The sequence below is a fragment of the Budorcas taxicolor genome, chromosome 17, assembly GCF_023091745.1.
Source record: "Budorcas taxicolor isolate Tak-1 chromosome 17, Takin1.1, whole genome shotgun sequence".
Lineage (NCBI taxonomy): Eukaryota > Metazoa > Chordata > Mammalia > Artiodactyla > Bovidae > Budorcas > Budorcas taxicolor.
In genome coordinates, this window is record NC_068926.1 from 17,584,199 (window position 1) to 17,601,858 (window position 17,660).

General features: G+C 44.9%; 1 protein-coding gene across 1 annotated transcript in view; it reads left to right on the forward strand.

Annotated features, from left to right (window-relative positions):
• Positions 1 to 16,406, forward strand: part of TBC1D9 (TBC1 domain family member 9) — a 119,303-nt gene extending 102,897 nt beyond the window's left edge. Inside the window, exons 16-21 of the mRNA XM_052655050.1 lie at positions 3,288 to 3,528; positions 10,954 to 11,019; positions 11,894 to 11,980; positions 13,411 to 13,485; positions 13,580 to 13,683; positions 15,681 to 16,406. Of these exons, the coding sequence (XP_052511010.1) occupies positions 3,288 to 3,528; positions 10,954 to 11,019; positions 11,894 to 11,980; positions 13,411 to 13,485; positions 13,580 to 13,683; positions 15,681 to 16,406 (1,299 nt within the window). The remainder of the gene's footprint in view (positions 1 to 3,287; positions 3,529 to 10,953; positions 11,020 to 11,893; positions 11,981 to 13,410; positions 13,486 to 13,579; positions 13,684 to 15,680) is intronic.
• The last annotated feature ends 1,254 nt before the right edge of the window (positions 16,407 to 17,660 follow it).

The following is a 17,660-nucleotide window of genomic DNA, read 5'->3' on the forward strand; positions in this document are numbered from 1 at the left end:
AATATCCCACTTACCTGTTAGCTACTGGAGGCACCACCGTTTTATTTATTTCTGATTCTCTAGTATCTAGTTTCGTGTCCCTGCCCAATAGGTGTTCCATACATGTGTGTTGAATACATAGGTGGTTCAGTGATCCGTTTTGAGTCTAGTTCAGTTTTGCATGCTTCTGAGGCAGGCGCAGAGAGGTTGCTGGAGGCTTTGTGCAGTCCAGCAGTGTGGGCAACAGTGCCCCCAGCAGGCTTCATTTAGCACTTAATGGTGCAGCCTTAAGCGTGTGCCGTCTCATTCATGCTTTATTCAGGTATGTAAAGCACTGTGCCTAATTGCTCCATGTTAAGTTGGTTTTCCATAAGGAGGGAGTCCCTCTTCATTTCATATAGAGGGAAAAATGCAATGATTCAATTTGGATTGAAAGAAAAAAATACAATGGTTCAATTGAGATCAGATTTTAAAAGGATATTGAGGACTGAAAGAAATCGGCTTCACAGAGTTGGGGTGGGAGACAGGTAGGAATAGGATTTAGGGCAACTACGCAGAAGTGGGGAGTGGCAGCTGGAGGCAATGGGGAGGGCTGTGACATTCAAAGGAGGCTGACTTGGGGCACACCAGAAGAGCAAGACCAGGGCTGGCTGTGCAGAAGCCCAAGATCCTGAGATCACTGAAGCCGTATCTTCTTCCCTGGGTGCCCCTGCCCTCTGCAGTCTGTGCACCTCCAGGTTCCAGGTGTGTCGTTTGTACACCAAGGATATTGCCTGAAGAAAGCTTTCCTTACACTCCAAAACCCTGCCCTCAGGTATGTTGACAAACAGGAGTTCCCCAAGTCTTCTGAGCGCCCCAAGAGAGAACCTGACGTCCTCGATTGGTGTCAGGGATGGGAAGGAGTCTCGGGTACGCAGTTCGGTTCAGCCACTCAGTCGTGTCCAGCTCTTTGCAATCCTGTGGACTGCAGGACGCCAGGCTTCCTTGTCCTTCACTATCTCCCGAAGTTTGCTCAAACTCATGTCCTTTGAGTCGGCGATGCCAACCCAAGACAAAGACTTCAGATAAGGACTCTTGAGTTTTTTTGAAGACTTTTCATTGGCTTCAGTTCACCTGAACAAACATTTATTGAGGTATTATTGTGTCAAACACACTGCCAGACTCTTCAGTCTTTTATAAAGTCAATTTCTGGGGGATTTCCTTCAGATACAAAGGAAAGAGACATTTGTTTCCCACAGTTTTCTGCTTGGGCTTTGGGCTAAACTTGAAAGAAAAAGGTGAAAGACTGCCACCCTAAGGCAGGTTTGGGAGAAAATGTGATCCACAGCCCCTGGGCCTTATTTGAACTCTTTCTAAATTAGTCCTTTTTCAGTCTTGAGTCCCTAGTGCCCAGATGATGGAGTAGGCGGTCTCAGCAAAGGAGAGGGACATGGTCTCTTTGACTTGTTTCCTGACGGCTGTGAGCACCATGAATGTGCTTGCTCCACACTCGGGGCCAGTTCCAGAGGAACGTGGGTGCTTTAGGTAGGAGGAAGTGCTTTGGGTAACCTTTATCCACTGATGGAGCTCGGGTAAAAGGGGACCCTTCCTGTGGGGCCATATCACTAACTTGTTCCCACCCACGGGGTTGCTGGACATCACATTGGAGTATAGCTCCACCCGGGGCACCCCTTGAACCTCAGCCTCTGCCTCCCTCCCCCGACCCCATCACCATCACCATGCTCCTCCACTCCGCCCCACCCAACCCCCCACCATCCAGCAGCACTTGAGTGCAGCCCCCAAGCCTAGTGGACCTGACACACGTCCTTGATTCTCCCAAAGCTGCCCTGAGACACCGCTCCTTCCTCCTCTCTTGCCTACTCCCACTCCTCTCTTTGCCGGATTATTAGCTACAGTTCCCAGTAAACAATGAGGACAAAGACACTGGTCTTCTTTGCTCTGTTCTAAATAAGAACAACACTGAAGTACTGCACACTCAGCGCTGACTCCTCCTTCTCAGAACCCCTAGGCAAGGGGGAACGATCTGGCATGAGAGTGCTTTTTGCTATTGCAATGTTTATAGATGCTTATACTGAAACAGACAGTACAGCAGGAAATAAAGCAAAAATAAAGTCTCCCTTTGGATGCCCCTCTGTCTCCCCAGCCTACCATTCATTGCTAACTGTAAACCTCTACCTAGGGAGACTGGAGGCTTCTTACTGGCCTTTCTGTTAGATGCTTCATCTTTGTGGTTTTCCTAGAATGGGCGTGTGTTTCTGCCAGAATCAATATGACCTCCTGAATAAAGAGGCTGCCTTGTTTCCAAGGACAGAAACAGGAAGCCTTCAGCTGGATCTCTGTCCTCCTCCACCCTAGTGGTTCCTGCTCATGATTTTCCTGGCGCTATTTTCAGATGCATAAAACAGGAGGGACTGCATACTTGTAGCCTCAGGACTGGATGACTAGGATAATCTTTGGGCTTCCCAGGTGGTGCTAATGGTAAAGAACCAGCTTGCTAGTGCAGCAGATGAAAGAGACACGGGTTTGATCCCTGTATTGGGAAGATTCCCTGGAGGAGGGCATGGCAACCCACTCCAGTATTGTTGCCTGAAGAATTCCACGCACAGAGGAGCCCGGCAGGCTATGGTCCACAGGGTCGCAAAGAGTCTGACATGACTGAAGCGACTTAGCGCATATGCAGGGTAAGATGTGTGTGATCTAGGTGACCAGGAGGCAGGGGTTTACAGGACACTAAACTAGAAGTTTGGAAACCCAGAATCACATTATGATTCTGCTTTGACTATGATTCTGGTTAGCTGACTCGTGGAAGCCACTTACCCTCTGGGCTGTACCATCCTCACAGCGGACAGGAGGTGATCAGACTGCCTGAATTACAGATCCTCTTCAAGTTAACACTCTTATGTATTTCTTTTAAAACAGAGTATTTGTCTTTATGGTATTTCTTTTAAAACAGAATATTTGTTTGTCTTTACGGGAGTTACTCCTTAAAATGCTTGTGAGTGTGGGAGTAGCAGCGGGGGAGAAAATGGTGAAGGGGAAGTTCTTTCTTTCTTCACCTACTCCAGTAATTGAAACGGGTTTTTCATGCCAGATACAAACACAGAGATGGTTGCCATGGAATTGGTGGGAGGTGGTCAGGTGGAGATAAATGTAAAAGAGAAGCTGAGGGTGCCCTGGATCCAGACCACTGCCCCAGGAGATGCAGACTGGTGACCTAAAGCCTTTTCCCAGATTTGAGGAAGGCCTTTCTTGCCAGTATTTGCTGTGAGATGCAGCCTGCCATTTCATTCTGTCCTTCAATTCTGCAGGCGGAACATCTAACCAGCTGCTACTGGGGCGGGAGCAGCAACGCGCTGGACCGGCATGACCCCAGCCTGCCTTACCTCGAGCAGTATCGCATCGACTTGGAGCAGTTCAAGGGCATGTTTGCGCTGCTGTTTCCCTGGGCCTGCGGAACTCACTCTGACGTGCTGGCCTCCCGCTTATTCCAGTTATTAGATGAGAATGGAGACTCTCTGATCAACTTCCGAGAGTTTGTCTCGGGGCTGAGTAAGGACACGATTGCATGAGTTCGGGGGTCGGGGTGGGGAAATCGGGGGAGATGGGGGAGCGGCGTGGTCTGCCTTGCTGCCCTCAGGACCGCAGCCCTGCTCTCCTCGGAACACAGGGCTTACAGGACAGAGGAGCATGTTTTAAGGTCTGCTAGCTGATTGTGCATTTGTTTTAGTTAATGGATATATTGTATGATTAAATCATTACCTTCTACATTAGTTAGTCTATCAGTCATATCCAGCTCTTTGTGACCCCCATGGACTGTAACCCACCGGGTTCCTCTGTCCAAGGCATTTCCCAGGCAAGAATACTGGAGCGGGTTGTCATGCCCTTCTTCAGGGGATCTTCCCAATCCAGGGATCAAACCTTGGTCTCCCACATTGCTGGTGGATTCTTCACCATCTGAGCCACCAGCCCGCAGATAGTCTTCAGCACTAGTTAATATACTTAGTCATGGAACTTGCAAGAATATCACCTTAAACCCTAAATTCACAGACCACGATAACTTTATGAGGGAAGAAGAAATGTTTGGATGTGGATAGCTTTTACTTGTCCCAACATATATTTATCCTACATATGATATATTTCATAAAATTTTATGAAACATTTCATAATTTAATAAAAGGCTAAAAAAAAATGAACAGCTCTGCAGTCTAGTGGAAATCTTTTCTCTCCATTTTGTGGGGAGGAAACGTGTCCATTCCTGAGAATGCACAGCAGCACCCAACAAGCATCACGGCTTTCTGCCTGTCAGCCTCACTGTCTGACCTGTTTACTGCCCTATATTCCACTGGGCTTGTTGCATTAATATTTGAACAGAAAAGCTATGTGGTGGTCGAGCTTCACCTGACATGAGGTTATGGATGTAGCAGGCATTATGTCGGGCTGCCAGAATTAAATAGGAAAAATCTTTTAATTCGAATTGTGCTACACTCTGTGACCTGGTCCATGCACTTGAAAGTGACATGTGCCCAAGGGAAGATGAAGGCATCAGGTATTGAGCCAACAATGATTCCAGAACGCACCCTAAATCATACAGAATAATGACTTGGAAGGCTTAAAGGCCAGAGGAAACTGATGGTTGTTAAAATAAACAAAGGGGAGTAGGTGAGGCTGCCTTAGATAAGTAAAAACTATTTGTAGAAAGCACTCAGATAGATCATTCAAAAGGGCTACATGGAGGAAACTAGCCTTTATTAAGCATGCTTTAGAACTTGTACATTATCACTTAATCCAAACAGACCTTTGAGGTAATAATAGTATTGATCTGTACTTCCCAGGTGGCTCGGTGGTAAAGAATCTGCCTGCCAATGCAGGAGACACAGGAGACATGGGTTCAATCCCTGGGTTAGGAAGATCCCCTGGAAGAGGGCATGGCAACCCACTCCAGTGTTCTTGCCTAGAGAATTCTATGGACAGAGGAGCCTGGCAGGTTACAGTCCGTGGGGTCACAAAGAGTCAGACACAACTGAGCAGGAGCACAGAAGCACACAATAGTGTTGATAACTAACATTTATACAGCACTTACTCAACCAGGCTTTGCTCTCAGACTTTATGTGCATTTAATTTACCTAAGGCACACCACTGCAAAGTTGGTGTTTGAACTCAAGCACCCTGGAAGCAGGGTTGTACAGTTACAATGATGCTTTATTATCTGTGCGTTTACTGTTAATACCCTCATTTTCAGTTAAAGAGATGGTGGCTCAGAAAAGTTAAGCAACATGCTGGAACATTCATTTTTAGCAAGTCAGAATATATCTGTTATTGAACTGAAAGGCACTTTGTCCATGCTGGACCCAGGATTCAGACAAAGTTTATTTCAGAAGCACGTCCTTTTTCATTATTCTGTGCTTAAGGACAGCAAACAGATTTTTTTTTTTCTCTTTTTTTAGGGAAGAAAGAGGTATTGATTTTTAATTACACAAATAATGCATAAATACATTCTGCTTTTTAAAAAAGTGAACAAAGGAATTTGCACGGTGGTCCAGTGGTTGAGACTCCAAGCCTCCACTGCAGAGGGTGCAGGTTCAATCCCTGGGTAGGGAATTAAGATCCCATATGCCATGCAATATGGCCCCGAAAATAAAAATATAAAAGCAATAAAGTGTTTTTCTGTAATTTTTTAAACATAAATTTATTTATTTTAATTGGAGGCTAATTACTTTACAATATTTTATTGGTTTTGCCATATATCAACATGAATCTGCCACAGATAAAGTTTTTTAAAAGTGAGCAAAATAAAATAAAAAAATGAAACAATCTAGACAAGGCTAGAGACATTTTGACCCTCTCGTAATCTTTTTTGTTCCAAAGTAACTACTTAGTATCATTGGTATCTATCAAAAGGGAGATTTTTTTTTTTTAATGACCTTTGGACAAAATAAGGAGAAGAAAAAGAAAGACAGATTCTACTTATAGAAAGGGGTCAAGGAATTTTTGCTGTAAACATCTTTGCTGCAACCAGTTTCACTGTACAACTAATTGGCCATAAGGCCATTTTAACACGAGAGATTAAAATACTTAGTTGACAATCACGACGCTAGAAAAGGACAACAAGTCAGTGTTTGTAAATCCTTTGGTGAGCATGGCATCCAGTCCCATCACTTCATGACAAATAGATGGGGAAACAGTGACAGACTTTATTTTCTTGGGATCCAAAATCACTGCAGATGGTGACTGCAGCCATGAAATTAAAAAACGCTTGCTCCTTGGGGGAAAAAAACTATGATCAACCTAGATAGCATATTAAAAAGCAGAGACATTACTTTGCCAACAATGGTCCATCTAGTCAAAGCTATGGTTTTTCCAGTAGTCACGTATGGATGTAAAAGTTGGACCATAAAGAAAGCTGAATGCTGAAGAATTGATGCTTTTGAACTGTCATGTTGGAGAAGACTCTTGAGAGTCCCTTGGACTGCAGGGAGATCCAAACAGTCAATCCTAAAGGAAATCAACTCGGAATATTCATTGGAAGGACTGATGCTGAAGCGGAAGCTCCAATACTTTGGCCACCTGATACGAAGAACTGACTCATTGAAAAAGACAGGGGATGAGATGGTTGGATGGCATCCCTGACTTGATGGACATGAGTTTGAGCAAGCTTCAGGAGTTGGTGATGGACAGGAAAGCCTGGCGTGCTGCAGTCCCTGGGGTCACAAAGAGTTGGACATGACTGAGCAACTGAGCTGAACTTAATGAGCATAGTCATCCCTCTCACTCATCAAAACTAGAAGTTTACCAAGCTATGGCAGATATAAAAATGAAGTGAAGTTGCTCAGTCGTGTCCAACTCTTTGCGACCCCATGGACTGTAGCCTACCAGGCTCCTCTGTCCATGGGATTTTCCAAGCAATAGTACTGGAGTGGATTGCCATTTTCTTCTCCAGGGGATCTTCCCGACCCAGATATCAAACCCAGGTCTCCCACATTGTAGACAGATGCTTTACCATCTGAGCCACAAGAAGTGGCTGCTAATTCCCAGTGACCTTCAAGAGCACTAATAATCAATTCTTTAAGTAATTTGGGTAGGACAGCTTCTCCTCTCAGGCTCTTTACCAGATTCGTCACTCAGTATTAAACCTTGATGGCAAAAGGAGAATCAAGCTCCTCCTGCCCCATGGAAAGGAAATGGTCATGTGATCCCTGATGGGTAATAAGTTTCTTGAAAATGGTGAAAACATAGTCTGGCTTAGATTAGCTTGCTGAAGGATTTGCAAAAATTGATATCTGTTTTTCCAGTGTAATGTAACCATCAACCAGTAATTATTTTTATCTTTTATGGCAGAATGACCTTATGGTCAGTTTGTTGTGGGGTAAATCTGCTTGTGGCAAACATGTTCAGGATGAAAATACCAATGTGTAGAAAGTGACAGGAATCAATATAAATATATAATTTATTTAAGCTTAGTCAAACCCCAACAAGGCAAATACTCTTCAAAATCTTGGGAAAAGGAAAGAGAGGCTTGCAGTCCATGATAGTGAAAATACTGGAGAGGGGTACTTAGGCTTCTTAAAATGCAGTTGAGTTCTTTGAGCAAAGTAAACTCTACCTAGATTGCTGGGAGGAGGCTCAGAGCTGTGGTCAGTCATGCAGGTCGATTACAGCTATGGAGATGGACAAGTTGACTACAGAAGAGAAATTCTGTTCAAGTCTTAAGAAACTTAAGAAAGAATTCTGGAAAAGATGGGTCAGTAATTTCAGTGTCCATCGCCAGAAAGATCCCCCCTGAAATCAGTGACCAGATGAGTCTCTATGGAGTTAGAGATAAGAGATTACTATCTGAAGGCACAAAGTAGCTGGATCTCCTTTTTCAGTGGTATTGCTGGAAGGCAGCTTTTCTAAACAACCCACATATGCCACAGAGCAGCTGGTCATTGGACGTTGGAGAGTTGGAGGGAAATGGAAGCTGGTGATTCCATGACTAACTGAACCCTGCTCCCAGAGCATGACAGCCAGCAGAGAGTTTTCTAAACACTGGGCTTGATGTTTAACCTCTGGGGTTGTTTCCTCATTTACAAAGTAATGATTGTCGGGACTGAAAGAAATAATTCAAGTTACGTTCCTACAGCAGTGCCTGGCTCAGAAAGTGTTAGTTGTTGTTGTCTCTACAATGACTAGGAACCCCCTCTACCTGACTCAGATAGCGATTTAAACTATCAAGGTGGAGAAGGCACACTAAATATGTCAGTTACACAAAGCTAGAAGAGACAGTCAGCATGTTGGAGGACAAAAACAAGATGGAAAAAAATAATACTAGAGGAGGGAATGATTGGTAATAACAAATTGATAGGGATAAATCGGAAGTCTAACATTTTTAAAAATTGTTTATTTATTTGCTTATTTTTGGCTGTGCTGGGTCTTCTGCTGCAGGGGGCCCTTCCGTAGTTGGGATAAGCAGGGGCTACTCTTGTTTCAGAGCGTGGGCTCTAGGGCATGTGGGCTCAGTAGTTGTGGCCCAGGGGCTTAGTTGCCCAGAGGCGTGTGGAATCTTCCCTGACCAGGGATCGAACCCCTTTCCCCTGCATTGGCAAGCGGATTCTTAACCAGTGGACCACCTGGAAAATCTCCAGAAGTCTTAAATTTTAAGAAATGATTGTAAAAGGACTGTATGTCTGCATATACATACATATAGTGGTTGCAGCTATGCTTTCTAGAGTCAGACAAATCTGAGTTCAAATCCTGGGTCTGCCACTTGCTGTTAATAGCTTATGGCCTTGAACATATTACCTGAGTAAGCCTGGCCTTTTTCATCTGTAAGGTTGGGATAATAACGGTGCCCATCTCATAGAATTCTTGGGAGAAGAAAGTGAAATGCACATGGAAAGAAGTGAACAGAGCGTTTGTTGTTGTTCAGTTGCCCAGTGCCTGCGGCATGTCAGGCTTTCCCGTCCTTTACAAAGTGAATGGTTCACGAATGTCTGTCATTATTTTCATGATTAGTATGAGTCAGTGTGCAGATGTCTTGAGGTGTAGTTGGCTGTGTAGTCCAGCTCCAGAAAGAGGAGTATAAATGGCTGAATGCAGACTTAGGCTATATTAGGGGAAGAGTCAAGAACAGTTCCACTCTTTTCCACAGTGGACAAAAGCCATCTGGAACTCGCTGTCCAGAGGCAGACTGAGAGACGCATTAACACATAAGGTAGATGTGAGTAAAAATAAAAGAGAGTATACAAACCATGTCATATGAGAAAGTTGAAAAAGACTTACAGAGGTGTAGCCTGGGGAGTATAAACTTGCCTTGAGAAGATAAGCTGGTGGGAAACAGGACCTTAAAATCTGAAGGGTTGTTGCAATGAAGATGCGGTAGACAAGAGGCAGGAAGAGGAATCGTTCTACATCTTCTGTTGAGTCATAATCTCTGAGATCTGATACGGACTGTGGAAATTTTCTTCCCCCAAAATGACATTGGCATGTGAACACATTTGTATGCAGTTCATGAATGTGATGAACCTGAGTCTGCAGGTTAAGGGTCCTGACTGAAGTGAATATGACAGGAGCACTTTCAGTGTCGCAGGAGTTCCCTGCTGGGATGAGATGCCTCTGGTTGGGATGAGCTGCCCATCTCTGACTCTGAGGATGTTCAAGCGGGCGCTGGATCCTCTCCTGTGTGGATGTGGACGTGGGAGGTCGGACGAGATAATCCCTGCTGTCCCTGTCGACCAGTCCAGATCCTCTGGTTCCTCTTTCCCCAAGTCTGATTCATCTTGAACTCTGTGCTCTGAGAATATGTACTTAGAAGTATTTTCTGGCTCCTGAAATACTTATTGACTTTAAGGGAGAAAGTAACAAGATTCTTTGGACTGAAACACTGGTGATAGAATGGCAGCTGTGTGCATGCAAAGTTACTCAGTCATGTCCGACTCTTTGTGACCCCGTGGACTGTAGCCCACCAGGCTTCTCTGTCCATGGGAATCTCCAGGCAAGAATACTGCAGTGGGTTGCCATGCCCTCCTCCAGGAGATTTTCCCAGCCCAGGGATTGGATCTACGTCTCCTGTGGTTCCTGCATTGCAGGCAGATTCTTTACTGCTGAGCCACCGGGGAAGCCCTTAATGGCAGCTAGGTTAGGCTAAATTGGACTGAAGAACTATTTAAGAGACCAGAAGCAACTAAAAAGGATTTCTAAAATGAATAATTTGAAGCACTCTCAAACATGTATTGGTCCAGTGGTTAAGACTCCATGCTCTGAGTGTAGAGGGCATGGGTTCAATCGCTGGTCATGGAACTAAGACCCCCGCATGCTGCAAGGCATGGCACCAAATAAAATTAAACTTTTTAAAAAAGAGGCTTTAAAAACGTGTATCAAGATTATTTCTGAACTCTAGCAGTTATGATACTGAGGCCCAGTCACTGGGCATTTCTTATCAGTAGTGTTAGTCGCTCAGTCATGTCCGACTCTGCGACCCCATGCGTTGTAGCCCCCAGCTCCTCTGTCCGTGGAATTTTCCAGGCAAGAATACAGGAGTGGGTTGGTATTCCCTTCTCCAGGGGATCTTCTTGACCCAGGGATCAAACACACATCTCCTGCATTGGCAGGCAGATTCTTTACTGTCTGAGCCACAAGGGAAGCCCTTTGTATCAGTAACACTCATTTAATTTGTGCCAGCTGCTAATCTAAGAACCTTTAATTCTCACCTTTCGTGGGTCCTGATGTCAAGACCACTGGTAGAATCTTCTAGTTTGTCATCCTGCCTCCTAGAGGGGAAACTGAGATCCGGAGAGGTTCACTCTCCCAAGGGCACATGGTATCTATACAAAGACTTAGAAACCAGACATCCTCATTTCAGAGCTTTTAACACCAATCCCATACAATATCTGGGTTTCAGCTTGTAGGTTGATGCTTCAAGGGGACACCAAGCCTCAGGGTGGAGTGGGACTGTTGCAAGCACAGTACATTTCATATTGGTACTTATGTGACTTCTAGGTGCCGCGTGCCATGGGGACCTCACAGAGAAACTCAAACTCCTGTACAAAATGCACGTCCTACCTGGTAAGTGAGCCACGCAGAGTAGCACAGGTACCCGTGGCCCTGGCCTGGCTTGATGTCTTTTTTGGTGTGCCCTGTTTGCCTCTTCTTTGATATACAAAAATCACTCATGGATCACTAGGAACAAACTGAACAGTATTATTGCCAGGAGTTCCTGAATTAGCAGGTGCTTGGTTCAGTGGTCATTTATTTGTCCAAAGTGTGAGCTGCTGTAATAGAGCAGACTTTTGCAAGAGAACAAATAAATAACACTTGGTAACTCCTGGGATTCTGAGTCTAGGGAGAGCAGTCTTACCTCTGACAGAGACAGTGGGAAAGATGGTGAAGTTTTTTGAGTTCAGCTTTAGACCGGGTTGGCCACCAGTTGGAAATATCTAGCAAATACTAAAAAAGAAAGAAAGAGAGGAAGGGAAAGAGAAAGAAAGAGGAAGAGAGGGAGAGAGAGAAAGTAGAGAGAGAGGGAGGGAGAAAGGAAGGGGGATTAGCTCTAAGGATAGAAATAGAATAAAACTATAGATTTGGGAATAATCTAAAATTTGGTTCTTTAAAGCATCATTCCATAGGATTTAGGAAAGTTTCCAAAAAAGGAAAACGTGAAGGGACTCTTCGGTGAGGGGTTGTTATAAAGGAAGATGGAGTGAGAAACGGGGGGAACCCCCCTCCCATAAGGTTTTGAGGCTGCGGGTATTCCAGGCCCCTCAATGCTATAAAGGAAGATGGAGTGAGAAATGGAGGGAACCCCTCTCCATAAGGTTTTGAGGCTGCGGGTATCCCAGGCCCCTTAGAGCTGTGATCCCCCTGTGTCACTTCTTGAATTATTAAAGCACACTGAGTCGTGGCCCTGCCAATGTGAGAATTGTCTCTTCTCTCTCTCCAGAGCCATCCTCCGATCAAGACGAGCCCGATTCTGCTTTTGAAGCGACTCAGTACTTCTTTGAAGACATCACCCCAGAATGCACACATGGTAAGTGGCTTTCTCATCAGGCCTGCTCTGTTTTTGTTCTCCAGAGCCCTCTGTTGTTGGAAACCAAGTTGCCCCTAAAGCTAGGCAGCCAAGGAAGTATATGAATACAGTTGCCTAATATGCTATTTTCTTTTCAGATTTTTGAACTTGAGTAACTACTGGGGTCAGGAAGATCCCCTGGAGAAGGGCATGGCAGCCCACTCCAGTATTCTTGCCTGGAGAATCCTCATGGACAGACGAGCCTGGTGGGCTATCGTCCATAGCGTCACAAAGAGTCAGATACGACTGAAGTGACTTAGCATGCATGCAACTGCTGGAGAGTGGGTACTTTAGCCCATCAAAAGGACCATGTATGACTGGGACTTCCCTGGTGGTCCAGTGGCTAAGACTTTGTGCTCCCAAGAAGAGGGCATGGGTTCAATCCCTGGTCAGGGAACTAGATCCTATATGCCACACCTAAAGATCCTTCATGCTATAACTAAGACCCAATTGCAGCCAAATAAACAAATAAAAGAAAAAGCCTGACCTGTAGTCAGATATGCTGCTTTGTAACAGATGTCAGCAAACTTTGGACCAAATCTGGCCCACCACCTCTTTGTATGGCCTGTGAGAATATAAAATGTATATTAAAAAATTAAAATAATATGAAATGTAAATGTTACTGCCTGTAAGTAAAGTTTTATTGGAACATAGCCAGGAACACAGCCAAGCTCATTCAATTATATTTTGCCTATGGCTGTTCTCACACTGCAGTGATAGAATTGCCTCAGATATTTGCCATCTGGCCCTTTACAGAGAAAGTTTGCTGACCCCTGCTCTGTATGGTTGTTAGGTTGATCCAGACATGATCTGGCTCATTGGGAATACCTGCAGATTAATATGTGAACTTGTTCTGTTTTGCCATGTGTGAACCTCAGCAGCACCTTCCCACTTGCTGCTGCCATGCATTCTTTACTTCATCATTATGGCAGCTTCCTGACTTCACCTGTTCGAAAATCAGTGTGAGTTGTTCCTGGGTCCTTTTGCCTCTTAAATCTTACAGTCCCTAAGTAAGCACAGCTCAGACCTGCTTTTGAACTGTGAGCACCTAAGTGATTGAGTGGAGAGGAGTGAGAGGCAGACGCAGTCTTCTTATTGACGCGTGTGTTACGGGCAGGAGCTCTGGTCAGGATGCTGGCTCTGTCTAGATGACCTCCAGCAGCTTCGTGTGTCTGGGAGCCTCAGGGTCCTTGTGGGAACATGGGAGATGAGAACTGTAACCTTGGGTACAGTAAGGCTTTAGTGAGATAATGTAGTAAGCCTTCCAGCATAGTGCTTTATCCGACTGTAACCCCACCTAGAGGTGTTTCTGCTTTCTCTTACATGCGCTAATAAACCTGTGGGTTTATCATGTAACACCCTCCTTCTTTTCTTTTTAACTCTTTTGGCAGTGGTTGGATTGGACAGCAGAAGCAAACACAGCGCAGATGATGGCTTTGTTACAGTGAGTTTAAAGCCGGACAGAGGTACAGACTTCCTCTTCTCTGTGTTTCCCTTCCTGCTGGTTCAACAGTTGTTTCTTGACCTTTGAACACTAATTTCTTGGCATTTGGATTTTAGGGAAGAGGGCAAACTCTCAAGAAAATCGTAATTATCTGAGACTCTGGACTCCAGAAAATAAAGCCAAATCAAAGAATGCAAAGGATTTACCAAAATTGAATCAGGTGAGTGCTCAACAGCACAATTCATTCATTTTAAACCTTGAAGCTCTGTTCTCAGTCATAGATAAATGTAGAGTAAGTATCCCTCAAGGATAATGGTAACCTGGAGCACTTATTTAGTACCTGTTTGAATGTATTTTGTGGACGCTTTTGTGCATTTAAAGTATGCGCTGTTATGAGGAAATGACCACCTCAGAAAATGGGAACCACAAAATATTGTGGTATTTTGAGAGTACATGCATTCTCATCCCTATCATTAAAAATACCCTCAGAGGAAAGGGAACCCTCCTATGCTGCTGGCAAGAATGTAAGTTGGTACAGCCATTAGGGAGAACAGTATGGAGGGTCCTGAAAAAAATTAAAAATAGAACTACCATACGACCCTGCAGTCCCACTCCTGGGCACATATCCAGAGGAAAACATCATCCATAAGGGTATATGCACCACACCAGTGTTCACTGCAGCACTGTTTACAGTAGCCAAGACATGGAAGCCACCTCAATGTCCATCAACATAGGGATGGGTAAAGAGGATGTAATCCCTATATACAATGGAATATTGCCCAGCCATTAAAAATAATGAAAGAATGCAGCAACATGGATGGACCTGGAGGTTGTCATCCTGAGTGAAGTCAGTCAGACAGAGAAGGAGAAATATCATACGGCATGCCTTATATGTGGAATCTAAAAAGAAGCGACACAAATGTCCTTACTTACAGAACAGAAAGAGACTCACAGACTGAGAAAACAAACTCACGGTTGCCGGGGTGGCGGGGGCAGGAGGCAGGCAGGATAGTTAGGGAGTTTGGGATGGTCTTGTACACACTGCTATATTTAAAATTGATTATTGACAAGGACTTACTGTATAGCACGTGGAACTCTGCTCAAAGTTTTGTGACAGCTTGGGTGGGAGGGTAGGGGAGATTGGATTCATGTATATGTATGGTTGAGTCCCTTTGCTGTTCACCTGAAACTATCACAACCTTGTTAATCAGCTATACCCTAAAACCAAAAAAAAAACGGTGAAAAAATAAAAACCCCTCAGAGGGATTTTCCAGACAGTCCAGTGGTTAAGACTCTGCGCTTCCTATGCAGAGGACACAGATTCAATCCCTGATAGGGGAACTAAGACCCATAAGCCTCATGGTGTGCCAAAAGGCATTTTAAAATTCCATCAGACATTCAGAAGACAAGCTCATGCCATTTTCAAACCACTGTACTTAGCTATAAATAGGTGTCTGACTTGTTTCCCTTAAACAGCTGAAATATAATGAGGAAGATACAACCATGTAAATAATTTAAAATACAGGATGAAAATGCTTTTTATTAACAGAGAAGAGATAAATTATCTGGGTGGAGGTAGAAAACATGACTTCTGGCCAGAGAAACCAGCAGATGTGTCATGGGAGAGAGGATTTGAGCTGAACTTGGAAAACTTGGGCCAAATGCTGAAGTGTATAGGCATGAAATAAGATGAGGTCTACGATTTACTTAAAAGTCAGCAAGAAAGGATAAAGGAGTTAGTTAGACATTTGTATAACAAAGGAACCGCTAATAAAAAGACCTGTAGTTGTGACCAAGAGGACATCCATTTGCATCTCCCCGAGCCGGTTCAAATCCTGCTTGGCTACAGTCGTAAAGCTAGTGGTAAAGAGCCCACACGCCAATGCAAGACACAGGAGATGCAGATTCAATCCCTGGGTCAGGAAGAACTCCCGGAGGAGGAAACGGTAACCCACTCCGGAATTCTTGCCTGGAGAATCCCATGGACGGAGGAGCCTGGCGGGCCACAGTCCATAGTGTTGCAAACAGACATGACTGAAGCGACTTAGCACACACACAATAAAGAGACTGAATCCACCGTCCATCCCTTTAAACCTGCACAACAGGACTTTCTTGCAGGAGTCCTGATATTAAGTGGCTTTGCAGTCCACTTGGGTCCTGGCTCTGTACTCCCTATGAGGTGGTCATGTTCTCGTGTTTTCCCCGATCACTTTTCAGGGGCAGTTTATTGAGCTGTGCAAGACGATGTACAACATGTTCAGCGAGGACCCCAACGAGCAGGAGCTGTACCACGCCACGGCGGCGGTGACCAGCCTCCTGCTGGAGATTGGGGAAGTGGGCAAGCTCTTCACCCCCCAGCCTGCCAAGGAGGGCGGGGGTGGGGGCAGCGGGCCGGCCGGCCACCAGGGCCTCCCTGGCAGCGTGCTCTTCCCCAAGAAAGGGCTGAGCCAGCCTTACGTGCCCGAAGCGGCGGAGCCCCTCCCTGCCAGCTTGGCCGGCGCCGGTGAGGAGCACTCCCTGGGCGGACAGATGGAGGACATCAAGCTGGAGGACTCCTCGCCCCGGGACCACGGGGCCTGCTCCTCCATGCTCATCTCTGACGACGACACCAAGGACGACAGCTCCATGTCCTCCTACTCGGTGCTGAGTGCCGGCTCCCACGAGGAGGACAAGCTGCACTGCGAGGACATTGGCGAGGACACGGTCCTGGTGCGCAGCGGCCAAGGCACAGCGGCGCTGCCCCGAAGCACCAGCCTGGACCGGGACTGGGCCATCACCTTCGAACAGTTCCTGGCCTCTCTCCTGACCGAGCCGGCCCTCGTGAAGTACTTCGACAAGCCCGTGTGCATGATGGCCAGGATCACCAGTGCAAAAAACATCCGGATGATGGGCAAGCCCCTCACCTCCATCAGTGACTATGAGATCTCAGCCTTGTCCGGCTGAATCGGGCACCTTCTCTGGGGACCGGGAAGTTGGGGGGTGGGGGGCGGGGTCTTTTTTATGTTCTGTGTTGGGGCTTCAGTCTTCCTTTTAAATTAAATATTTATTAGTACCCGGCCTGAAGCCTAGTGTTTTCATAATATAATTCAATGAAAAGCTGTTGGAGAAATACTTAAAACACCTCCATGTAGGTACAGTACCGCTCTTTTGTTGGGGGGAGGGGGATTTACCAGAATGCAGTGAATTCCCAAAAAAAAAGATGACTCTGTCTGTGATATGTGTGCATTTATAACTTCTTAATCTTGCTGTTGAGCTGTATACATAGTGCTGTTTAAACGCTAAATAAGGCAGCAGCCGTTGTGTATTCGGGCTTTTTGAATAAAATTAGAGCTGTAAGGAAAGTGAGATGCCACAGAGAGAGAGAATGTTCTTAAATGGCATAGGCATTGTCAGCTGGGATAAATTCTATACCACTTAAAGGGAGCATTAAAGCTATTTTTTAAGATTTGAAATGTATTTCATAAAAGTCCTCTATTCAGAAAGCATATTCTGCAGGCATTCCCATTTGAGGTTCTAAGCAGTTAGGAAAGTATAAGTGATTTTTATGTGATGCCAGAATAACACCTCTATTTGATCAGTTTGGGCAAATACCAGACCAAATTGCATTGAAAAATCAATTGCATTGATTTAAGTCAGCTGGCCGGAATTCAGGGGGAAAATGAACAGTCTTCTGTGACAGAGAATCTGAAAGCAGCAACAAAAATGATAAGAGGGCTCAGAATTTGGGGGGTAGGGTGGGGGTAGGGGAAGAGTAAAAGTACTGATGCTTCTTATACTGAATTTTCAGCTTCTTGTTACTCATTGCAAATACAGCAAAAAAATAAAACAATAAACTTTGCCATTTCCGTGCTTTCCATAGGTTCAAGAAATCATACCATGTATCACATATGACCATCTTTCCAGTTTAATCAATGTAGAGATAATGTAAAATGAAAAAAAGTCTGCAAGGTCACGTCACTGAGTGTGTAAAGCGGAACTTGACACTTTATATAAGAGAATAGTATGCTCTATTTACTGAATGGACTTGGAAATGAAAACTGTCGCACCTGCACTTTGTATTTTCGCTTCTTTTTTATTACTGTTACGGTTTTGTCTTTTACAGATGTTGGAGTTTTTTTCTTCTTATTGTTGAATTCATAATCATGGTCACATTTTCTTAGCATATTCAGAATATTCCTTCCAATACATTCCTTTATT